At 40.0% G+C, this 26,238-nt stretch overlaps 1 protein-coding gene across 15 annotated transcripts in view; it reads left to right on the forward strand.

Annotated features, from left to right (window-relative positions):
* The first annotated feature begins 13,403 nt into the window (after window positions 1-13,403).
* Window positions 13,404-26,238, forward strand: part of CCDC66 (coiled-coil domain containing 66) — a 53,223-nt gene continuing 40,388 nt past the window's right edge. For 2 of the 15 annotated variants that reach the window (XM_008972063.4, XM_034956700.3), the window contains exons 1-6: window positions 13,405-13,687; window positions 15,268-15,332; window positions 15,991-16,016; window positions 20,114-20,555; window positions 23,300-23,465; window positions 23,656-23,759. In XM_008972063.4, coding sequence (XP_008970311.3) covers window positions 13,677-13,687; window positions 15,268-15,332; window positions 15,991-16,016; window positions 20,114-20,555; window positions 23,300-23,465; window positions 23,656-23,759 — 814 coding nt within the window. In that variant the 5' untranslated portion in view covers window positions 13,405-13,676. Of the gene's footprint in view, window positions 13,688-15,267; window positions 15,333-15,990; window positions 16,017-20,113; window positions 20,556-23,299; window positions 23,466-23,655; window positions 23,760-26,238 lie in introns of those variants that run through there. The other 13 variants (XM_055110964.2, XM_055110966.2, XM_063602457.1 and 10 more) reach the window with 12 other exon arrangements.

A 26,238-nucleotide genomic window follows, 5' to 3' on the forward strand; every position in this document is an offset into this window, starting at 1 on the left:
TGCTTGGTAGATCTTCCTCCATCCTTTTATTTTGAGCCTATGTGTGTCTCTGCACGTGAGATGGGTTTCCTGAATACAGCACACTGATGGGTCTTGACTCTTTATCCAATTTGCCAGTCTGTGTCTTTTAATTGGAGCATTTAGTTCATGAACATGTAAGGTTAATATTGTTCTGTGTGAATTTGATCCTGTCATTATGATGTTAGCTGGTTATTTTGCTTGTTAGTTGATGCAGTTTCTTCCTAGTCTCGATGGTCTTTACATTTTGGCATGATTTTGCAGCGGCTGGTACCGGACAAAGGGCTAATATCCAGAATCTACAATGAACTCAAACAAATTTACAAGAAAAAAACAAACAACCTCATCAAAAAGTGGGCGAAGGACATGAACAGACACTTCTCAAAAGAAGACATTTATGCAGCCAAAAAGCACATGAAAAAATGCTCACCATCACTGGCCATCAGAGAAATGCAAATCAAAACCACAATGAGATACCATCTCACACCAGTTAGAATGGCGATCATTAGAAAGTCAGGAAACAACAGGTGCTAGAGAGGATGTGGAGAAATAGGAACACTTTTACACTGTTGGTGGGACTGTAAACTAGTTCAACCATTGTGGAAGTCAGTGTGGCGATTCCTCAGGGATCTAGAACTAGAAATACCATTTGACCCAGCCATCCCATTACTGGGTATATACCCAAAGGACTATAAATCATGCTGCTATAAAGACACATGCACACGTATGTTTATTGCGGCACTATTCACAATAGGAAAGACTTGGAACCAAGCCAAATGTCCAACAATGATAGACTGGATTAAGAAAATGTGGCACATATACACCATGGAATACTATGCAGCCATAAAAAATGATGAGTTCATGTCTTTTGTAGGGACATGGATGAAATTGGAAATCATCATTCTCAGTAAACTATCACAAGGACAAAAAACCAAACACCGCATATTCTCATTCATAGGTGGGAATTGAACAAAGAGAACACATGGACACAGGAAGGGGAACATCACACTCTGGGGACTGTTGTGGGGTGGGGGGAGGGGGGAGGGATAGCTTTAGGAGATATACCTAATGCTAATTGAAGAGTTAATGGGTGCAGCACACCAGCATGGCACATGTATACATATGTAACTAACCTGCACATTGTGCACATGTACCCTAAAACTTAAAGTATAATAATAATAAAATAAAATAAAAAGTAAAAAAGAAATACTAATCTCTTGTTACTCCCTTGCTTCAAACTTTTTTATGGCACCCCCATATTTTTATAATAAAATTTGAACTGTAATTTTAAAAAGAAAAAACTGGATTTAACTTCATCTACGGATGCCAATTTCATCAGGAATATTTACCTTGTACTGACCAGATACCATCTAATAGTGATATTGAAGTTAGACTTCAGAGATAGACTTTTTTTTTTTTTTTTTTTTTTTTTTTTTGAGACAGAGTCTTGCTCTGTCACCCAGGCTGGAATGCAGTGGCACGATCTCGGCTCGCTGCAACCTCTGCCACCCGGGTTCAAGCAATTCTCCTGCCTCAGCCTCCCAAGTAGCTGGGATTACAGGTGTGTGCCATCATGCCTGGCTAATTTTTGTATTTTTACTAGAGACGGGGTTTCAGTATCTTGGCCAGGCTGGTCTTGAACTCCTGACCTCATGATCCACCCGTCTCAGCCTCCCAAAGTGCTGGGATTACAGGCGTGAGCCACTGCGCCCAGCCCGGTAGACTAATTTGACTCTACCCTTACTCGCCGTCTGACTTAATCAAGGTATTTTACTTCTCTAAGCCTCAGTTTTGTCTTCTGTAAGATGGAGAAAATACTAATATCTACAACAGAGTTTTCGTTTGTTTAAGAATAGTTTGAGACACTTTTAAAATTCTTAGTTCTATGTCAAATATAATAAGTACTCAATAAACAGGAACTTATTTCAGTTTATTATTACTAAAACAATCAATCAGTTGGTCATTTTTTTGTCTGTTCAAGAATATCATGATTACAATTTTTGTTTCTATCCAGTGAACCTCTGTAGAAATAAAGTTGGGGGCTGGGAGTGGTGGCTCGCCTCTGTAATCCCAACACTTTGGGAGGCCAAAGCAAGAAGATCGCTTGAGCCCAAGAGTTTGATACCAACCCAGGAAACATAGTGAGATGCTGTCTCTACAAAAAAGTTAGAAAATTAGCCTGGCATGGTGACATATGCCTGTAGTCCCAGCTACACAGGAGGCTGAGTAGGAAGGATCACTTGATCCTGGGAGGTCAAAGCTGCAGTAAGCCATGATCATGCCACTTCATTTCAGCCTGGGTGACAGGGCTAGACCCTATCTCAAAAAGAAAGAAAGAAAGAAAGTTAGATAATTCTTGCTGTGATCTATTTTGTTATTTTGTAGTCTAGGAAAATTAATGACACTTTCAAAAATAGATGCATTCCCTTCCAACAGTACAACATAAAATACAAAATTAAACTGTCACAAAAGTCTTCCCAAAAGATTGAAAATTATATGATTTAATACTTTTAAGTATCTTTCTAAAGCGGCGCATTTTCAAATATTTCTAACATTGGGAGAAAAGCCCATCTGCTGAATCTTCTAGTTGAAGCAAGGAGTTTTCAGTTCTCTTGAGCCTTTCCCAGGGAACGATAGGAAAGGTGGGTGGACCCGAAGAGAAGATGGCTGTGCCCCAGTGGGGAAGGAGTAAACAAGGCCTGTCACTAATTTCTGTGGAAATTCAGAGTCAATAAAGCTGAACACTGGTGAGCAAAATGAGACAGAAGTGGAGTTTCAGAATGGGAAAGAGGAAAGAAAGAAAGAAAAAACAATCAGGGCCTAACAAGGGGCAGCATATCGGAGACACATTTTTCCAAAGGCTGGGAAAGAAGGGTGTCTGGTGACAGGTGTTTTTCCACATTCTGTAGAAGGGCAGAGAAAGAGAGAGAATACATACAAGAGGAGAATAATGAGATTGGCACCTGGAAATCCTCAAGAACAGGCATCTGTAGTAATAGTGTGAACACATTTTCACATTTAACTCTCCAAAAACCCTAAATGCCAAATTCTAATATTATCCCCATTTTATGGGGAAAGAAACTGAGACTTAGAGAGGCCAATGAACTTCCCCCGGACCACACAGCAAAGTTAGCAGCAAGTCAGGAATTTGAATCTGGGTCTATTTAATCAGAGCCTGCATTCTTCTCCACCTTGCTGTACTACTAGCTCTTGGTAATGCGAGGAAAGCAGGAGATTCAAAGGAATTTAGGAAAGCAGTGGGGGAATGTGAAGAAAATGTACTGGCAAAACTTCATACCTCTAGTTCTTAAGTAAAAATTTATTTAAATTTTTCTTTGTGTGTGTGTGTGTTTTTTTAAGCCTTGGTAAAAATGTTATCTTATACCACAGTAATAAAGCATGAGATTCTTGGCCAGGTGTGGTGGCTCACACCTATAATCCCAGCACTCTGGGAGGCCAAGGTGGGCAGATCACCTGAGGCCAGGAGTTTGAGACCAGCCTGGCCAACATAGTGAAACCCCGTCTCTACTAAAAATACAAAAATTAGCCAGACATGGTAACGCACGCCCATAATCCCAGCTGCTCAGAGGCTGAGGCATGAGAATAGCTTGAACCCAGGAGGCGAAGGTTGCAGTGAGCCAAGATCACACCACTGCACTCCAGCCTGGGCAACAGAGTGAGACTCCATCTCAAAAAAAAACAAAGAAAACAAAAGAAGATAAATAAATAAATAAAATGTGAAGATTCTTAAGTAATTTTATGTAAGGGGGCTTATTTGCAAAAGTCAAACTTCAAGTACTAGTTTATACAATTACTCAAATATTGTGAAAATCTCTTTGGAGATGATGATTCCTATTTCTGCTTAAGAATTAGCTTTAGATTTATTAAGGAAGTATTTTTTAATAAGCTTAATATAATCAGAAAATGTGTCTCTAAGTCTTCAGGAAGAGAGTCATGATTTTCTAGAATTTTATATTTTCTGTGTTAACCATTTAAAACCATGATTATTCAACTAAAATAAATTTCATCTGTTAAAATGTCCATATGGTATTGTTGTATATAAAGTTGGACCCACACTGCCATCTGCTGTGTCAAGATTAGGTTTAACATCACCCACATAAACCGGGTTTAAGAAATGCAAAAAATGTATATTGAAAACCTGTATTACTTTGCTTCTTGGAAAATGAATGCAGGGGAAAATAAGTACTAGCAGTTATTTATTTCAACTTGTATTAGCAGTGTGGGGAGAAATTGTATGTGTTTGTGTGTTTTAACATGACATATTTCAGGGACACAAAAATGAATAGAGAATAATAAAACAAAATTTATGTTTCCACCATCTTTACTAAAAAATGAATATTACCAATGCCATTGATACTTGCTGGGTTTGTCTCCCTGGTCTCATTGTCACCACTCCCACCCAAGGAAATTAACCTCATGGTTGTCATGTTTATCACTGGGAAAGCCTTTCACAGGCAAATATGCACATCTAATAGGTAAATGTGTTCACCTTTTACTTCTGTGTGCTTTACTAAGATTGACCAGTGAAGAAGTTTCTATGCTAGCAACTTCACCCTGGAAAATTAGTGGAGAGAGCTCTATTCCAAAACAGTCCTGTTATTCCCAGGAGGATTTTTTTCCCAAATTTAAGATTCAGAGATGCCCAGATGATCTCTCCTTGGTTGCCGCTAAGTGATTGGTGTTCCCTTTCTTTGGTATGTCTATGGTAATATGTAAATTATAAGCCCCCATTGTCACATTACAGGTTCATGTGGGGAGAAAAGTATTCTACATAAAGGGAAAGCTGAAGAAGAGACAGAGAAATGAGAGAGGATAGTAAGTATATTTGGGGAAGAGTAAGTAGACTGTCACAGCTGGAGCATCAGGGGATAGGGGACATAAAGATGGATTTCTAGGGGCTACAAAAGCCACTGTGCCATTGACAGAATGAAGGGAAATGGAACCACAAGAGTCATGTTGGGAAAGGACTGTACAATGTAGCATTGCCTCTGCTGCATTCGAGGTGATTCCACACAGCCATGCGAGAACTGGCAGCTGCAACAGGAGACTGCATAGGTGAGGAGAGAAGTAGAAACTGGGAGTTTCAGACCCACCCTTACAATCCCTACAGAAATAAGAGTTCAAGGGAGGTAAGAGAGAGGTTGAGCAGTCAGAAGTAGGGCCTGGGAGAAGAGCAGGGGCCATGGATGCTAGAAAACAAAACTGGGGAGTCAGTCATGAGATGCAGTAGTATATCCCTCTACAAACGATGAAAATGCTCTTACTGCAATTCTCCCCAGTATCTGACCACTGTAGCTAACTATAACTTAAACCTCTTTCTTTTGGTCTTATCATGTAACTGCCCTTCTAATAATGAACCTGAATAGACACAATTCCAGGAGGAAAAATATTGAGCCAGAGACACCACACCATCTGCAATCCAGTTCCCCATCTCCTTCAACACTTTTATGTAAGAATGAACTAGTTTAAGTCCAGACACGGTGGCTCACGCCTGTAATCCCAGCACTTTGGGAGGCCAAGGTGGGAGGATCACCTGAGGTCAGGAGTTTGAGACCATCCTGGCTAACACGGTGAAACCCCATCTCTACTAAAAATACAAAAATTATCCAGGCGTGGTGGTGGGTGCCTGTAATCCCAGCTACTCAGGAGGCTGAGGCAGGAGAATCACTTGAACCCAAGAGGTTGCAGTAAACAGAGATCATGCCATTGCCCTCCAGCCTGGGTGACAAGAGTGAAACTCCGTCTCAAAAAAAATAAACTACTTTAAATGTATATCAGGCAGGCTAGAAAGAAAACAGAAGATAGCGCCACAGAGGAGCCTGCAAGGTCTAGGTTAAAGGACCCCAGAGAAAGCCATCTCAGACGGTATTGCTAAACAGAAATCTTAGACATATTGGTGACAGACTGCATCTTTCTGAGTCAGGTTTCTGTGCATGAGGTGGTATGTGTGTGTGGGTGGTGCAAGAAATGAGAGACAAGGAAAGCTGGAGAACTCCAAGCCATTCAAAACTCAAAAGCAAATCCCATAATTTGTTCATCTCTATAGATTTCAATTAGAGCTACGGTCTCAACTCTTGTTGGGTACTGTACTGGAAAGGAGGAGTGCTTCATGGAACAAGTACAGTCATATGTCCCTTAATGATGGGAATACATTCTGAGAAATGCCTCTTAGGTGATTTTGTCATTGTGTGAACATCATAGAGTGTACTTACACAAACTTAGATGACACAGCCTATTGCACACCTAGGCTATCTTGTATCACTGTTGCTCTGACCACCACCGTATATGAGGGTCGTCGTTGACTGAAATGTGGTTATGTGGCACATGGCTGTATATGCATTAGTTGTATTATTACTTTAACAAATTACCACAAATTTAGTGGCTCAAAACAACACAACTTTATTATCTTACGGTTCTGTAAGTCAGAGGTCTGATGTGGGACTCACCGGGCTAAAATTAAGGTGTTGCCAGGGATGAATGTCTTTTGGAGGCTCTAGAGGAGAATCCATTTCCCCGCTTTTTCCAATTCCTAGAGGCCACCCACAGTCCTTAACTTGTGGCTCCCCTTCTCCATCTTCAAAGCCAACAATGTAGCATCTCTTTGACCCTGTTTGCATTGTCATACCTCTTTCTCTGAACTTCTGTTTCCCTCTTTCACTTTTAACGATCCTTGTAATTACATTGGGCCCACCCAAATTATCTAGGATAATCTCCCTATTTTAAGGTGGGTTGATTAGCAATCCTAAATCCATCTGCAACCTTAATTCCCCTTTGCCATGTAAGGTTACATATTCACAGTTTTCAGGGATTAGGATGTAGACTTTTTGGGGACACCATTATTCTGTTTGCTGCAAGGTGCTTCCATGTACATTGACCTGTCATACACACAATTAATTGGTGGCACAATTCATTTTCCTCATAGATAAACGTGTTCACCTTTTACTTCTGTGTGTTTTATTAAAACTTACCAGAGAAGTCTCCTTGAAAGCAACAATTATCCTGGAGAGTTCATGCAGAGTTCTATTACAATACCTTTGCTCTCAAGAAGAATTTCCCCAAATTTAAGAGTCAGGACTGCCCAGCTAACCTCTCCTTCATTGCTGCTAAGTCTTATACCAACCATAGTGTTCTCTTTTCTTTGATGTGTCTAAGTTAATATATAAATTATGAACTTCTATTGCCACATTACAGGTTTAGAAGTAGTGTGTTCCCATTTTACATGATTCCTTTTCTAGCAGGCAGTTACTGGTTTACGGCAATTTTTATGTATCTTCTTTCCAACAGATATTTACTTAGAGCTTCCCATGTGTTAGGCTTTGGGGGCAATACAGAGCAAGGGCAGCATGTCCCTGCTCTCAGAGATTATACTCTAGTGGGCATTCAGGGACAGTCACAAATGCTCTGTGGAGGGAAGTGCAGAGTACACCCTGGAGTGGAAGAGGGGTCTAACCCAGAGACGGAGACAGTAAGGGAGGTTCCCAGGAAGATGTGACATCTCAGCAACAACCCTGTAGAACAAGTTGCTCAGGTGAGGGGCATCCTGAGGAACAGCATTTCAGCAAACAGAAATCGCTCCAGGAGGGCAGGGATTTTGTCTATTTTGGTTATAGCTTTATCCCTTTTGCTAAAAACAATTCTGCGGACACATTAGGCACTCAATAAAATATGTGGAACAGATGACTATGCAAAGGTGGAAGATAGGAACAAGTGTGGCTACATTTGAGGAAATGAAAGCTCAGTGTGTTAAGAGGGCAGTGGTGAGAGGTGAAATTTAAAAGGTCGAGGCCGGGCACGGTGGCTCACGCCTGTAATCCCAGCGCTTTGGGAGGCTGAGGCGGGCGGATCACGAGGTCGGGAGATCGAGACCATCCTGGCTAACATGGTGAAACCCCGTCTCTACTAAAAATACAAAAAAAAAAATTAGCTGGGCATGGCGGCGGGCGCCTGTAGTCGCAGCTGCTGGGGAGGCTGAGGCAGGAGAATGGCGTGAACCCGGGAGGCAGAGCTTGCAGTGAGCCGAGATCGCGCCACTGTACTCCAGCCTGGGCGACAGAGCGAGACTCCGTCTCAAAAAAAAAAAAAGAAAGAAATTTAAAAGGTCAAGATGGGACTCATGAGATTGTTAAGCCCTTCGTGCTTTGTATCAGGAGCAATAGGGTTTTTTAATTATTGGGAGTTTTTTATTTTAATAGACTGTTTTGTAAGAGTGATTTTAGGTTCGCTGCAAAATTAACAGGAAATACAGAGATTTCCCATATACTTTCTGCCCCTTCCCCAACCTACCTCTTTGTCAACATCCCCGACTAGAGTAGTACATTCATTACAATGGATGAATTTATCGGGACAAACCATTCTTGCTCAAAGTTCATAGCTTCCATTAGAGTTTGCTCTTGCTCTTGTGCATTTTACAGGTTTGGCTGAAAATGACATGTTTATTAGTCTGTTTTCATACGGCTATAAAGAACTGCCCAACACTGGGTAATTTATCAAAGAAAGAGATTTAATTGACTCATAGTTCAGCATGGCTGGGGAGGCCTCAGGAAACTTACAATCACAGTGGGAGGTGACAGGGAAGCAAGGTGCCCTCTTCACAAGACAACAGGAAGGAGGAGGGCTGAGCAAAGGGGGAAGAGCTCCTCATAAAACCAACAGATCTTGTGAGAACTCATTCACTATCACAAGAACAGCATGTGGGAAACTGCCCCCATGATTCAACTACCTCCACCTGGTCTCTCCCTTCACACATGGGGATTATGGGGATTATGAGGGTCACAATTCAAGATGAGATTTGGGTGGGGACACAATATCAACATGTATCCACTATTACAGTATCATACAGAGTAGTTTTACTGCCCTGAAAATCCTCTGTGCTCTGGCTATTTATCCCTCCTTCTTCCAATCCCTGGCAACCACTGATCTTTTTACTGTCTCCATAGTATTGCCTTTTCCAGAATGCCATATAATCGAACTCATACAGTTTGTAGCCTTTCCAAATTGGTTCTTTCACTTAGTAATAACAATTTACATTTTCTCCATGCCTTTTCATGACTTGGTATCAAGCTCATTTTTTCTTAGTTCTGAATAATATTTCATTGTCAGGATGTGCCACAGTTTATGCATTCACCTACTGAAGGACATCCTGGTTGTTTTCAAGTTTTGACAACTATGAATAAAGCTGCTATAAACATCCATGTGTAGGTTTTCCTGTGGACATACGTTTTCAACGCCTTTGGATAAATACCAAATAATGCAATTGCTGGGTCACGCACATGGTAGGAATATGTTTAGTTCTGTAAGAAACCACAAATGCCAGGTACAGTGGCACACGCCTATAATTCCAGCACTTTGGAAGGCCGAGGCAGGTGGATCCCTTGAGCTCAGGAGTTCAAGATCAGCTTTGGCAACATGGCAAAAGCCCATCTCCACAAAAAAATACAAAAATTAGCTAGGCATGGTGGCACACGCCTGTAGTCCTAGCTACTCAGGAGGCTGAGGTGGGAGGATTTCTTGAGCCTAGCAGGTCAAGACTGCAGTGGGCCAAAATCACGCTACTGCACTCCAGCCTGGACAACACAGTGAGACCCTGTCTCAACAACAAAAACAAAAAACTAAAAGAAAATCACCAAGATGTCTTCCAAGTGGCTACACCATTTTGCATTCTCACCAACAATGAATGAGATTGCATCCTCACCAGCACTTTGTGTTATCAGTGATCTAGAGTTTGACCATTCTAATAGGTGTGTAATAGTATTTCATTGTTGTCTTATTTTGCATTTCCTGATGACATATGACATATAGCATCTTGCATATGGTTATTTGCCATCTGTATTCAGCATCTTTTTAGGTGAGGCATTCATCAAGGTCTTTGGCTCATTTTTAAAATTGGGTTGTTTATGTCCTTATTGTTGAGTTTAAAGATCTTTTCTTATATTTTGAATAACAGTCCTTTATCTGATATGTCTTTGGCAAATATTCTCTCTTAGAATGTGGCTTATCTTTTCTTTCTCTTATCGGTGTCTTTTACAAAATGGAAAATTTTGATTTTAATGAAGTCCAGCTTATCAATTCTTTCTTTGATGGATCATGCCTTTGGTGTTGCATCTAAACAGTTATCATCATATGATGTTAGCTGTGGGCTTGTTAAAAAAAAGTTATCATCAAACCCAAAGTCATCTAGATTTTCTCCTATGTTTTCTTCTAGGAGTTATACAGTTCTGCATTTTACATTTAGGACTCTGTTCTATGTTGAGTTCATTTTTGTGAAGAATGCAAGGTTTGGGCCAGACTAATATTTTTGCATGTGGATATCCAATTGTTCCAGCACCATTTGTTGAAAGATAATCTTTTCTCCTTTGTTTTGCCTTTACTCCTTTGTCAAAGACCGGTTGACTATTTATGTGGGTCTATTTCTAGGCACTCTATTTTATTATTTATCTATTTGTTTATTCTTTCACTAATACTACACTGTTTTAATTACTGTAGCTTTATAGTAAGTCTTGATGTCGGGTAGTGTCAGTCTTCTGACTTTGTTCATCTTCAATATTGTTTTCGCTGTTCTGGGTCTTTTGTCTCTCCATATAAACTTTAGATTCGGTTTGTTGATATCCACAAAATAACTTGCTGGGATTTTGATTGGCATAGTGTTGAATCTATAGATCAAGTTGGGAAGAACTGACACCTTGACAATATTGAGTCTTCCAATCTATAAACACAGAATATCTCTCCATTTATTTAGTTCTTTGATTTCTTTCATCAGAGTTTTGTAATTTTCCTCATATAGATTTTATACATATATTGTTAGATCTATACCTAAGCATTTGATTTGATGGGATGCTAATGTGAATAGTATTGTTTGTTTGTTTGTTTGTTTTTGAGACGGAGTCTCTCTCTGTTGCCCAGGCTGGAGTGCAGTGGTGCGATCTCGGCTCACTGCAAGCTCCACCTCCCGGGTTCAGGCCATTCTCCCGCCTCAGCCTCCTGAGTAGCTGGGACTACAGGCGTCTGCAACCACACGCAGCTAATTTTTTGTATTTTTAGTAGAGACGGGGTTTCACCGTGTTAGCCAGGACAGTCTCGATCTCCTGACCTCGTGATCCGCCCGCCTCAGCCTCCCAAAGTGCTGGGATTATAGGCGTGAGCCACCGCACCTGGGCAGTATCGTGTTTTTATTTTCAGCTTCTATTTGTTCATTGCTGACATACAGGAAAGCAATTGGCTTTTGTGTATTAACCTTGCATTCTGCAATGCCACTATACTCACTTATTAATTCCAGGAGGATTTTTTGTGGCTTCTTTCAGATTTTCTACATAGACAATCATGTCATCTGCAAACAAAGTTTTATTTCTTTCTTCCCAGTCTGTATACTGATTTCTTTTTCTTGTCTTAGCTAGGACTAAGGCTAAGTCTTAGGATTAGCTCAGACTTCCAGTGTGATGTTGAAAAGCAGTGATAAGAAGAGACATTCTTGCCTTGCTCTTGTTCCCAATCTCAGTGGAAAAGCTTGCACTTTTTCACTGTTAAGTGTGATATTGGGCTCTACAGGATTTTTTTAAAAAATAGAGATAGGGTCTCACCATGTTGCCCAGGCTGGTCTCGAACTCCTACACTCAAGCAATCCTCCTGCCTTGGCCTTCCAAAGTGCTGCAATTACAGGCATGAGCCACCACGCCCGGTCTCTAGAAGATTTTTTTGTAGATATTGCTTATCAAGTTAAGGACGTTCTCCTATATTGAGAGATTTTAAGAAGCAGAGTGAATTAAGCAGATTCACATTTTAGAAATCATTCTGGCTACAGGCTCACGCCTATAATCCCAGGACTTTGGGAGTCTGAGGTGGGAGGACTGCTTGAGGCCAGGAGTTTGAGACCAGCCTGGGCAACGTAAACAGACTCTGTCTCTACAAAAAAATTTTTAAAAATTAACCAGGCGTAGTGGTGCATGCCTGTAGCCCTAGCTACTTGGGAGGCTGAGACAGGAGGATCATTTAAGACCAGGAGTTCGAGGTTACAGTGTTATGATCGTACCAATGTAGGCAGCCTGGGTGACAGAGCAAAACCCTGTCTCTAAAAAAAAAAAAAAAGAAAGAAAGAAAAGAAAAAGAAAAAGCAAGTGTTGGGGTGAAGAAATTAGAACCTCATATACATTGCTGGCAGAAATGTAAGATGCTGCAACTGTTATGAAAACAGTTTGGCAGTTTCTCGAAAAGTTAACCATAGAATTACCATGTGACCCAGCAATTCCACTCTTAGGTGTATACCAAGAAAATTGAAAATAGGGATTCAAACAGATACTTGTACATCAGTGTTCACTACAGCATTACTCACAATAACTAAAAGATGGAAACAACCCAAATGTCTATTAATGGATGAATGAGTAAACGAATTGTGGTATATATATACATAGAATGGAATACTATTCAATCATAAACAGATATGAAGCTCTGATACATCCTACAACATGGATGCACCTTGAATACATTATGCTACTTGAGAGAAGACACAAAAGGACAAATATTGTATGATTCCACTTATATGACATGAAGTGTCTATAATAGGCAAATTCCTAGAGACAGAAATAAGATTAGAGGTTTCTTAGGATTGAGGGGAGAGGAGAATGGGAAGTTGTTGCTTAATGGGTACAGAATTTTTATTTGGGGGTATTAAAAAGCTTTTGGAAAAATATACTGGCGTATTCCACAACATTGTGTCATGGAATTGTCACTTGAAAATGGCTAAAAATAGCAAATTTTAACACACATATTACAACAATAAAAAATAAAAAAGTAAAGGTTTGTCAGGCATTTAATAATTAATACCTTTCATTGTTTTTGTCTGGAAAGAGTGTGTGCAAAGATACTTAACAACCAAATGTAATGTGTGATCCTTGATCGGCTCTTGCTTTTTTTTTTTTTTTTTTTTTTGAGACGGAGTCTCACTCTGTCGCCCAAGCTGCTGGAATGCAGTGGCGCGATTGGCTCTTGCTTTCTAAATAAAATGCCTATAAGATATTCTTAGGACAAGTGGGGGAAATTAAATCGGGAAGGGAATTATTATGAAATTAATGATCTTAGGTATAATAATTGTACTGCGGTTATATAGCAGAACATCTATTCTTAGGAGATACATGCTGCAATGTTAAAGGGTTAAGTGTTACAATGTCTGTAACTTACTTGCAAATGGTGAGGAGATACATGCTGCAATGTTAAAGGGTTAAGTGTTACAATGTCTGTAACTTACTTGCAAATGGTGACCCCAAAAAGGGGTGTGTGTGTGTGTGTGTGTGTGTGTGTGTGTGTGCGCGCGCGCGCACGCGCTTTGGAAGGCTACAATTGCGAGAAGCGCAGGTCTCCGCCACCGAAGCTTTAGACTCATAAGCCGGGTCAGGCCAAATTCCGCTGTGCGTAGGGGAACAAACGGCACAAACGGGGCACAAACGGGGCACAAACGGCATACGCAACCGTCGCCGCGGGAGCCCTGGCCCAGCTCAGCACACCCGCCAGCATGCCCCACCGTGATTGGTCCACTTGCTCAGCTCGCCGGCACCCCTATATCCAATTGGCGTAGCGCTTGCTGAGCGGCCGCGGCAACCGACGTACACAAGGGGCTTGAGCGTTCTGTGGAGAGAGTGCGAGGTCAGGCCATGAACTTGGGGTAAGCAGGGGTAAGCTGGGGTAAGGAAGGTGGTCGTCAGCGGAGAGGGAGGCATGTGTGTCTGGGTTGTCCCTTGGAGTCTTTATTGGAGAACGTTCCCAACCTGCGCCGCCGAGAGGGGCAGAGCCCAGTTCTCGGGTAGAAGATCGAGGTAGATGGGTCGGCCCTTAGCGACTCCACAGACCTTACGTTTTCACTTAATGACTCGCATTAAAACTGCCAGTGATCCCCTTTCGGTCCCTTATTTACCTCAGGATGAGGAGGGAAGAGAGGTGAGGAGGAAAGGAGAGAAATGACGAGACAGTTAGAGGAAGCGTGGCGGCTCCTGGGGAGGACTCCTGGCCCATGCCCCGGGTTCTTCGCCACCTTGTTTTTGGAGTCTTGCAGAATGTTGGAACCCCCAAATTCGTTTTAGGCCCACGAGGCGGGGAACCAGGCTTCTCAAGAAATCGATGTAGTACCAGTGCCTAACACCTAGTAGGCGCTCCTTAAGTAGGGGTGAATAAATAAAAAGGGCTGGTGCATGGTCTTCATCACTCGCAAGTTTGATATTTTGAGAAGATGAGAAGCCACCAAACTCAGACCTAACTACACATCGTTCAGCAAATGTTATTATGTTTTAGAATCTGGGGATATGGAAATAAATAAGATAGTGTGTCCCTTAAGGAGATTACAGTGCAGTGCGTCATTGAAGGTACTTTACCATTGAAGCTCTTTTCTTTCTTGGTGACGTTTCACCAACATAAACACGAACTGTTCATAACCCTGCAATAAGGAAAGCCGTAAAACCTATTCTTTCCAGTGTTTTACCTTTAATAGTTAAGGTGAGGTAATTTGATTTCCCCTACCTGAGCAACACCGCAAATTTCGCATTCCTAATCAGACCTTTCCCAGCCTCTCTCTCCCTTGACTGGCTTGCTGGATTTAATTTTCTCTCTCTGAATTATGGACTGTATGTATGGGCTGCCATTTTTGTTCTCAGTGGAGTTTTAGGACCTTAACAGACGTTCAAGTTTTGTTGGCAGTGGCTACTGTTACTTTATGCCTTTGCTTCTGACATGCACGTATAAAGCACCATACTAAATATCACTATGTATTATTTGAAATATTGAAAGTGGTACTCTTTGCTCAAGCAGTTACTAACCTTGATGGCATTGTTAGTAGTCATATCGATGCTCCAGCACTCCGTAGAATGTTTTAGTCATGAGTTCATTATGAAACTAATGAATGGCGGTTAAATATATCTTGCTCCTTTAACTTATGTGAGGAGTTTTGGTAACAGCATTATTAAAAAATGGTGGTATGATAATTTAATTTATAGTTTACCAATAACAAAATGAGATTTCAGGTTAATGATAACAATGCTTGTAGTATTGAAGAGTTTCAAGAATTTTCCCCCTGTAGTTGTGGGTTTTATCTTGGATTGCAAACGTTTTTAATTAAAACACTGGTTCGATGTGTACAAGATTCCTGCATAAATTCAAAATAATGGATTTATTGTCAGGTTCAAATGAACATTTCTGGTTATTTAAAATGTTGCGGTTTGTTAAAAATGAGACAACTTTCTTTTTTTATTACAGAGATGGTTTAAAGCTTGAAACTGAATTAGTGGATGGAAAAACCAAGCTAATATTGTCTCCATATGGTATGTTGTGTTACAGAAATCTGAAATGTTAACTTTTAAATTCATACATAAAATTTATATTAGTTCAACAGACTTTTTGCTTGTAATAGAGTGATATTTAAATGATATTTTGGAAAAAGCTGTTTCCTCAAACTTCTGCAGATTTCCTTCTAGCCAAATAAAATCAGATTACAACACTGCTTACTACTGTCAGTATTCAGACTCATAACATTTAATGTTCCAGTATATTGCGTGTTCATTATATCCGTATAGCAAATATCCTCATTGCCTGATGAATAATACAAGTAAAATTTATGTAATTATGTTCTTTGCATGTAAAGAATGTATCATTTGAGAAAAGTTTATAGTAAGACCACAGTAAAATGCTAAAGTCACTTTTAGTATTCGTTTTTAAACTCAGTGTACTTTGGTACCTTCTCCTTCGCATTTTTTTTTCTGTTTATAGTTTTACCTTGGAAAGATAAAAAACAAAAATAAAATAGAAGTAAATCCTTGAACTGGATTAGAAAAAAATACTTAGTCAAGATCTAAAGTTTATGCTTTCGAGGATAATGTTGCTAGCTTAAAATCTTATAACAATATTAATTACAGTTTTCTTGCATTACCACCTTAGTATGTTTTTGGTGGATAGTTTAGTAATTTCTTTTTTCTTTTGTAGAACATAAATCAAAAATTTCTGTGAAGGTAAGCCATATAACTTTGACCTGACCTGTTTTCAAATGTAAAATGCAGTTTTATTTACAGTGGTTAGAAAATAATTCCTGGGAAGTGTCAAGTGTTCTAAGGGGTTTGGAATTATAGTGAGGAGTTATTATTTTCTTGCTTTCAGATTGGTCCTTTCACAGAAATTGAATCATTTTAGGTTTAGCCCAATAGAACCTCTTTCTCTAGATAAGTGCTATTCAGTAAAGCATCTGTGTTAATGGAAGTGTTCATTAATAAAATCAGTATTATCGAATATGGAAGCCACTAGTCATGTATAGTTATTGAACCCTTAAAATGTAACTAGTATGACTGAGCAACTGAATTTCTAATTTCCTTTAATTTTTAATGGAATTTAATGGATAATGGATTGTACTGGACAATGCACTCCAGAGATCTTTAAAAATAGATATTCAGACTTTAAACAGAAATGTTTTTTCTTTTCATACTCAAATTCCATTTGCCCACACCAAAGGGGAAATTTAATTCACAAATTGTAGCATGCATTTAGCATTTTCCCTTAAAAGGTTGCACTTGAGCTTAAGGGTAATTTTCCTTTTAAATTATTTTCCCTTATCAGAAATCTATTGTGCTTTTTTCTACAAAATACATTATCACTTTGTTTATTTTAATTTTTGAGGCAGAGTCTCACTCTTGTCACCCAGGTTGGAGTGTAGTGGCATAATCATGGCTGCAGATCTTCCTCCTCCAGCCTCCTGAGTAGCTGGGACCGTGTGCATGAGCCACCATGCCCAGCTAATTTTTTTTATTTTTAGTAGAGATGGGATCTCACTATGTTGCATAGGCTGGAATTACCATTTAAAAATTTTTTTTGAGGTTGGGCATGGTGGCTCATGCCTGTAATCCCAGCACTTTGGGAGGCCAAGGTGGGTGGATCACCTGAGGTCAGGAGTTCAAGGCCAGCCTGGCCAACATGGTGAAACCCCATCTTTATGAAAAATACAAAAATTAGATGTGGTGGCGCTAGTCCCAGCTACTTAGGAGGCTGAGGCAGAAGAATCACTTGAACCCTGGAGATGGAGGTTGTAGTGAGCCGAGATCGCACCACTGCACTCCAGCCTGGGGGACAGAGCGAAATTCCTTCTCAAAAAACAAAAGCAAAAAAAGCCAACTGTTTTGATACTTCTTCTCTTCTTGCTACCTATTTCTTTTTTAATTTTTAGATTAATATCAGTAGGAATTTCTCTTCTCTTCCATAACTTACTACAGCCCCCTTTTATCTTTGCAGTGTCTTAAAGTCTTTGCTTGTCTGTGGATAGAACCCAGTTTGGATGATGTACCACTTTACCCTTCAACTCTAAGCCCTTGATGGCTTTACTTGCAGGTTTAATTAAGGTGAAGAAGTTGCTGGAGTACCCAAAATATCACTCAATAAATAGATGAAGATGATCAGAACAATTCCACAAACTACATATAAAAATTGTTTCTCTTTCTCTATCATATAGTTATATACCATGTATGCTCCCCAATCACAGACTACAGATTGTATGTTATTCCTACCCCTTTCCCTATTAAAAATTGCAACTAACTGCTGTTATTTGAAACACATTCACAAATACAGTGGCCTTTATCAAGTTCCTAGATGAAAAGCTATTTGTAATGGTTGATTTTTATCTTCTCCAGGCTGATTTGTTATAGAAGCCACATTTGTGAAGACATTTTATTGTCATTTTAACCAACTCAGAACATCTGAAGATCCCCTTTATAGGCCTATAATAAACAGAATTACTGGTCTTGGATTTTTGGTAGGCCTATAATAAAGTTACTAGTCTTGGACTTTTGATTACTAGACTTTTAATCATAAAATTCTATCAGCTATCTAAAGGTGTTTTAGAATTTTTTTTTTTAAGAGTAACTACTGTGTTCTCAACTGATGTTGAGCCTAAATTGTTTACTGCCTTAAAGCAAATTGTTTGGGTTTATCCCCATTGCATTTGGGACTTCAAAATACTGATGCAACCTAAGTTTCCCTTCTGTATTGATTGTTTTCAAGAAGTTTCTCTTCCCATATTGATAGAGGTTACAGAGATCCTCCTCATTTCTTTTTTGCTCTTCACAGACTATAAACACCAAAATCGGTAGTATTTTCTTCCTTTTTTGTTTTGTTTTTTAGTTTCCCAGATTTCACAGTTCTGCCACTAGATGTTGAATTCTCTTTTCTGCAAGTTATTCATGAATTATCTCTGCATAGTGCTTTTCTTTGTTCCTTCTAATGGGGTAAGCTCCTGAGTTACTACAACACCTACAGGTCTCTTTTTTTCCCCCCCATTTCCCACTGGTTGAATTATTGTAATCTCCATAGTTTGTTCTTTAAACACAGCTGAACTCTATCTCATTATCATCAAGTTTAACATATATGTGGTCAAAGTGCTTTCCTAATTCTATCAAAATCTGTGCATTTTTCTTTTCTTTTTTTTTTTTTTTTTCTTTTTTGAGGCAGGCTCTCTCTCTTTGTCCAGGCTGGAGTGCAGTGGGACAATTATGGCTCACTGCAGCCTCGACCTCCTGGGCTCAAGGGATCCTCCTGCCTCAGCCTCCCAAGTAGCTAGGACTACAGGTGCATGCCCACACCACCAGGCTCAGTTAATTGTTTAAAATTTTTTGTATAGATGGGAGTCTTCCTGTGTTGCCCAGGCTTGTCTCAAACTCCTGGGCTCAAGCAGTCCTTCCGCCTCAGCCTCCCAGAGTGCTAGGATTATAGCTGTGAGCCACTGTGCCCAGCCTCTCCTACATTTTTATTTTTCTTCAATCTGTGGTAATGAAGTAAACTTGGTTACTTGCCTAATTTCTTAGGTTTATAGGAAGAGAAATGGGAAAGTACAGATAATACAGTATCATAAGTAATTTATTAAAATAATGGATTCTGAAACTCTTACACTTAAAATAGTCTCAAAGATTAGTTGAACTATAAAACAATAAAAAATTTTTTATGAGTACCTCTGCACGTGAGAATCAGTGACATACTAAAAGGTATTTGTAATATTAGTGCTAGGTAGCACATTTTATATATATATATTTTGTTTGTTTGTTTTAGAGATGAAGTTTCGTTGTTGTTGCCCAGGCTGGAGTGCAGTGGCACGATCTCGGTTCACTGCAACCTCTGCCTTCTGGGTTCAAGCGATTCTCTTGCCTCAGCCCCTCGAGTAGCTGGGATTACAGGAGCCCACCACCACGCCCAGCTAATTTTTTGTATTTTTTTTTTCAGTAGAGATGGTGTTTTACCTTGTTGGCCAGGCTGGCCTTGAACTCCTGACCTCAGGCAATCCACTCGCCTCGGCCTCCCAAAGTGCTGGGATTACAGGCATGAGCCATTGCACCCTGGCCCACATTTTATATTTTAAAATGTTACTTTTCTCTGATTTGTTCTGGCCTTGGGATCCTGGCCCCATATAAATTGTGAAGTGAGCTGATATTAAACAAATCCATTGAACATTGTCTTTATAATAATAAAAAATGGCTGGGCTTGGTGGCTCACGCCTGTAATCCCAGCTCTTTGGGAGGCCAAGGCAGTTGGATCACCTGAGGTCAGGAGTTCGAGACCAGCCCGGCTAACATGGTGAAACCCCGTCCCTACTAAAAATACAAAAACTAGCCAGGCATGGTGGTGGGCACCTGTAATCCCAGCTACTCAGGTGGCTGAGGCAGGAGAATTGCTTCAACCGGGGAGGTGGAGGTTGCAGTGAGCTGAGATCGTGCTGTTGCACTCCAGCCTGGGCAACAGAGTGAAATGCTGTGTCAAAAAAAAGTAGTTAAAAAATTTTTTTTAATTGAAAAAAAAAAAAGAGATAATGTAGGTGGTATAATCTAATGACATAAGATTCAAAGCTGGAGTATAGTGGAGATGTCCTATAACAACTATAATAAAAGTTCCTGAAGTAAGATAATTTCTAGTTGTTGATGAAGATTTGCAAGTATTAAGAGTTAGTTTCTTATGGTTATATTACCTAAATAGCAAAATGGAGAAAAGTTTAGAGGACTGATTTATCACAGATCATATAAAGATAATTGGTGATTTTTCTTGGACAGTTATAAAGAATAAGCTTCTGGTGTTTTAACAGATGGGAAATAAGGCCAAGATTGCAAAATGTCCTTTAAGAACAAAAACTGGGCACATTCTAAAATCAACACAAGATACTTGTATTGGGAGTGAAAAACTTTTGCAAAAGAAGCCAGTTGGTTCAGAAACATCACAGGCAAAAGGTGAAAAAAATGGAATGACTTTTTCATCCACTAAGGATTTATGTAAACAATGTATAGATAAAGACTGTCTTCATATCCAGAAAGAGATTTCACCTGCAACCCCTAATATGCAGAAGACTAGAAACACCATAAATACATCTCTAGTAGGTAAACAGAAGCCTCACAAAAAACACATCACAGCTGAAAACATGAAGAGCAGTTTGGTGTGTCTAACACAAGACCAACTACAACAGATTTTGATGACTGTAAACCAAGGAAATAGATCTCTTTCCCTGACTGAGAATGGAAAGGAAGCAAAAAGTAAGATTTTTCTAAAGTTTTCATGAATTTTGATTTTTTCAATATGTGTTTTAGAATATCAGATTCATTGGGTTTTATGTAACTGTGACTCTTAAACTCTAATTTAACCTGTCAATCTATTAAAATAATTGTTCTTTTAGAGGACTTTCTCTAATATGCAAAATTATTTTTATAGTTGTGCCATATTTTAAGGTTAGTGCTCAGAATATTAAGAAACCTAGTTTCTGTGGATTTTAGAAAAAATATTAGTACAAAAAACTATTATACTTATTTTAGAATATAGGAGGCTTTACTCATATTTAAAATAGTTATATGAAACATTGTTTAAAAACAAATTACGGTATTTCCAGTAAAAATTAAGGAAACCTTACTATGACTATTTGACTTGAGTTACTGAAAAACATTGCTTTCCTGGCCACTGCATTTACTCTTCCTGTTCCTCATTCCATGCTAAGAAATGGCAGTACTTTTTTTAAAAAACAAGGTTAACACAGATTTGGAAGGAACAGTAGAGTGTTACATGCTTTGTCTTTCACAAGTCCTGGCATTGTATCGTGTTTTTAAAAGCCTTCTAATTTCCACTTTGGGATAAGGAATTGCGAATATGAAGACAATAGAAATATCTAAAATTTTATTAGGCAATAGTGAAATAAATAAAAAATTAACAGTTCACATGGAGAGGCCCCACAAATGGTTTGGGGACCCATTAACTCCTGAATATTCCCGTGATACTCAAGATGGAATTATTTACTCTCTTGTTATAGATTATTCTTGGTAAAATGAGGGAGCTGGATTTTGTCTTTAAGGCTAAAATTCTAGCAACAACCTGCTTATTAGGCATAACGAGAAATCATATCAACAAAGTTAAAAGCAGAATTTGCCTAATCACGTAGACTTTCATGATTTCTTTCTCTTCACTGGGAGAACTAGCACATTCAAAAGAAATCAGAACATTTTTTTGAGCCAGCCTGTGAGCCCTCTAAAACATCTGATTTTGATATTATAGCTGGGCATAGAGACAATTCATGAAAAGGTTTTCCACTGATTTCACAGCTAAATAAGAAAAATAACGTCAAGGTAATGAGTATTTATCAAGATATTTGTATTTATTCCCCTTTAGGTTGTGATTTGTGTTATAATTTTTATTTTATTTATTTATTTATTTTTTGAGATGGAGTCTCGCTTTGTCACCCAGGCTGGAGTGCAGTGGCACGATCTCGGCTCACTGCAAGCTCTGCCTCCCGGGTTCACACCATTCTCCTGCCTCAGCCTCCCGAGTAGCTGGGACTACAGGCACATGCCACCACACCCGGCTAACTTTTTTTTTTTTTTTTTTTTTGTATTTTTAGTAGAGACGGGGTTTCACCGTGTTAGCCAGGATGATCTCAATCTCCTGACCTCATGATCCGCCTGCCTCAGCCTACTGAAGTGCTGGGATTACAGGCATGAGCCACCGCACCCAGCCATATAATTTTTATTTTTATTTTTTATTTATTATTATTATTTTTTTAGACGGAGTCTCGCTCGGTTGCCCAGGCTGGAGTCTTGCTGCGTCGCCCAGGCTGGAGTCTCGCTGCGTCGCTCAGGCTGGAGTGCAGTGGTGCGATCTCGGCTCACTGCAAGCTCCGCCTCCCAGGTTCACGCCATTCTCCTGCCTCAGCCTCCCAAGTACCTGGGACTACAGGCGCCCGCCACCACGCCCGGCTAATGTTTTGTATTTTTAGTAGAGACGGGGTTTCACCGTGTTCGCCAGGGTGGTCTCGATCTCCTGACCTCGTGATCCGCCCACCTTGGCCTCCCAAAGTGCTGGGATTACAGGCGTGAGCCACCATGCCTGGCCAGTTTTTATTTTTAAAAGCATGCTGGCAAGAGGAAATGGAGATTTGTTTTCTGTTGTTGCTGGCTTGTTTTCGTTATTTGATATAAGAAATTGTATGGCACAGATGCTTGAAGGCAGCATGCTCGTTAAGAGTCATCACCACTCCCTAATCTCAAGTACCCAGGGACACAAACACTACGGAAGGCCGGAAGGCCGCAGGGTCCTCTGCATAGGAAAACCAGAGACCTTTGTTCACTTGTTTATCTGCTGACCCTCCCCCTCCACTATTGTCCTATGACCCTGCCAAATCCCCATCTGTGAGAAACACCCAAGAATGATCAATAAAAATAAATAAATTTAAAAAAAAAAAAAAGAAAAAAAAGAAATTGTATGGCTATGGTCATGAGCAAGCCATTTAACCTCTGGGCTTCAGTTTCCTTTGTTTTTTGTTTTTTTTTTTTTTTTTTGAGACGACATCTGGCTCTGCTGCCCAGACTGGAGTGCAGAGTGCAGTGGCACAATCTCAGCTCACTGAAACCTCCACCTCTTGGGCTCAACCCATCCTCCCACCTCAGCGTCCCAAATAGCTAGGACTACAGGCATGTGCCACCACACCTACCTAATTTTTGTAATTTTTGTAGAGACGGGGTTTTGTCATGTTGCCCAGGCTGATCTCGAACTCCTGAGCTTAAGCAATCTGCCCACGTCAGCCTTCCAAAGTTCTGGGACTACAGGTGTGAGCCACCACTCCCTACTTCCTTTTTTTCTTTTTGACAGGAAGGGAAACTTAATGGCTACCTCAAGGATTGTTTTGAGAGTTAATTTAAGTAATGTATAAGACATGTAAGAACTGTATAGCACTATGCCAAGTATTATAACAGATGTAATTTAGTGTTAATTTTAAAACATGTATTTTACCTCCTAGGTCAATATAGTCTACATTTAAACAGTATTTCTAATCAGCCAAAGGATGAGAACATTATGGGATTATTCAAAAAAACTGAAATGGTTTCATCTGTCCCAGCTGAAAATAAATCTGTCTTAAATGAACATCAGGAGACATCTAAACAGTGTGAGCAAAAAATTGCCATGTATGTAACTCCTATCTGTTGTTATTGTGTGGTCGTCTTCGGAATATGGTTTTGCTTTTCCTTTACTTGCATGTGAAATAGTTACTCTGAGTACTTAGAGCTATTTAAAAGCTTATTACTTAATATTTATGGAGTCAGTTGTGTAGAAATGTATGATACAGTTTCTATTATCTTTTGTGTTTTACCTTAGAGAGAATGAATGGAAACCAGCTGATATATTCAGTACTCTGGGGGAAAGGGAACGTGATAGAAGTTCGTCGGAAGCAAAAAAAGCCCAGTGGAGGAAAGAGCTAGGTAGGTAACTTTTATACCTTTATTATAGTTTTATTGGCTTAAAGAATGTGTATTGAAGCCGGGCGCGGTGGCTCACACCTGTAATACCAGCACTTTGGGAAGCCGAGGTGGGTGGATCAGGAGGGCAAGAGATCGAGACCATCCTGGCCAACATGGTGAAATCCCATCTCTACTAAAAATATAAAAATTAGCTGGGCGTGGTGGTGCACGCCTGTAATCCCAGCTACTCGGGAGGCTGAGGCAGGAGAATTGCTTGAACCTGGGAGGCAGAGGTTGCAGTGAGCCAAGATCGTGCCACTGCACTCCAGCTGGGCTACAGAGCAAGACTCCATCTCAAATAAATAAATAAAAAAGAATATGTATTGAGGATGAAGTTTAGGGGCCAAGGGAAAACATCCCCTTTGCCCTCTGAAGGTTTGCTGAAAGATCAACTGACAAAAGGCAAATTAATAAAAGGCATACAAATTTATTAACATGCATGGAAGTTTTACAAAATATAAAAACTAAAATAAATGGCCAGATGGCTGTCACTTGTCCACCATGTTGAGGTTACAGAAACAATAGGGGTTGGAGCATGGCAAAACAGATTATGGGAGGGGGAGGAGAGGCAACCTGGCCAGTAAAAGTGTTTTTTTGTTTTGTTTTGTTTTGTTTTTTGAGATGGGGTCTCGCTGTGTCGCCCAGGCTGGAGTACAGTGGTGTGATCTCGGCTCACTGCAAGCTCCACCTCCCGGGTTCACGCCATTCTCCTGCCTCAGCCTCCCCAGTAGCTGGGACTACAGGCACCCACTACCACGCCCGGCTAATTTTTTTGTATTTTTAGTAGAGACGGGGTTTCACTGTGTTAGCCAGGATGGTCTCGATCTCCTGACCTCATGATCCACCTGCCTCGGCCTCCCAAAGTGCTAGGATTACAGGCGTGAGCCACCGCGCCCGGCCAAAAGTGGTTTTATTATGTACATGAGACCTCAAAGGTAGTAGCCTTCAGAGAACAGATGACAAATGTTTCTTTCAGACCTTTAAAGGTGTCAGACTCGGTTAATTTATCCTAGATCTGGACAGGGGAGAATCCTCAGAGAAAGCCTGGCTGCGTCGTTGCAGATTTTCTCTACAGATGCAAATCTTCCCCACAAAAGACAGCTTTGCAAGGCTACTTCTGTTTGTAGGCCCTCTGAACAGCCATCTTGAAATGTGTCAAATTAATACATTTTGGGGTAAAACACTGTAGTTCCCTTTAAAGTATAGTTATCCCTCAGTATCCATGAGAGACTGGTTCAAGGATAGTCTTCCCACTTCAGGGTGCCAAAATGCACAGATGCTCATGTGGAACCCATGGATATGGAGGGCCTACTGTATATCTTTTAGTATGATATTATCAAAAGTCGTATTTTATAATATTTGACATCTAGAGCAGTTCTCTACAAGCCATTGCTTAAGAAACTTAGTGGTTTCATAATGCCTTAGGTCGTGTCTTTTTGTTACTCTGAAGTGTGCACCAAAAACATTAATGTCATCAGTACATTCTGCAGCCCTTGTAAGGTCAAAGATTTGTAAACTTTTCCCATTTCCTGGAAATCCTTTTTTATAATTTTTCATAGCAGACATCCTATGCGTTTAAGGATGGTTTTACTAAAAACTAATTGATTTCACTTTTTTAAATAACCAAAACATTCTAATGAAGAAGAATCATTGTATCAGACAGTATGTATTCTAGACAGAAATAAGCTTATTGCTTTCTTTCAGCTTTGGACCTTATAACAGAAAAATCTATAATTTCTGTTAGAGTCTTGAAATTTCGTTAGTGACTAAGAAATATCCGTTACTTCTTCGACTAAACTTGGGGTCTGCGTATCACAATCTGCAAAACGTGTGACGTAACAGTTGTATTTCTTAGGAATAGCTATGCTAAAGGCATGAGATGGGCTTCACCCTAGTTGAAAAACAAGAAAGTCTTGTGAGGCCATCACTAACTTGGCTGGGATAGATGATTTAGAAAAAGAGATAAGCAAGACCAGGTGAGTGGCTCACATGTAATCCCAGCACTTTGGAAGGCCAAGATGGGAGGATTGCTTGAGGCCAGGGGTTCAACATCAGCCTGCTGGAGCAACAGAGTGAGACCCTATCTCTACAAAAAAAAAAAGAGAAGCAGCAGAAATAAGGAGTGAATTGATGCTGGAAGTCAAGTGTGTTAGTCTGTTTTGTGTTGCTATAAAGGAATACCTGAGACTGAATAATTGATAAAAGAGGTTTATTTGGCCCACAGTTTTGCAGACTGTACAAGCATGGTACCAGCATCTGCTCGGCTTCTGGTGAGGCCTCAGGAAGCTTTTACTCATGGTGGAAGGCAAAGGGGGAGCAGGCATTTTACATGGCAAGAGAGATGCCAGGCTCTTTTACACAACCAGCTCTCATGTGAACTGACAGAGGGAGAACTCAAGCATCATCCCAAGGGGATGGCACCAAGCCATTCATGAGGGAT

This window comes from Pan paniscus, chromosome 2 (assembly GCF_029289425.2).
Source record: "Pan paniscus chromosome 2, NHGRI_mPanPan1-v2.0_pri, whole genome shotgun sequence".
In the NCBI taxonomy this organism is placed as follows: Eukaryota; Metazoa; Chordata; class Mammalia; order Primates; family Hominidae; genus Pan; species Pan paniscus.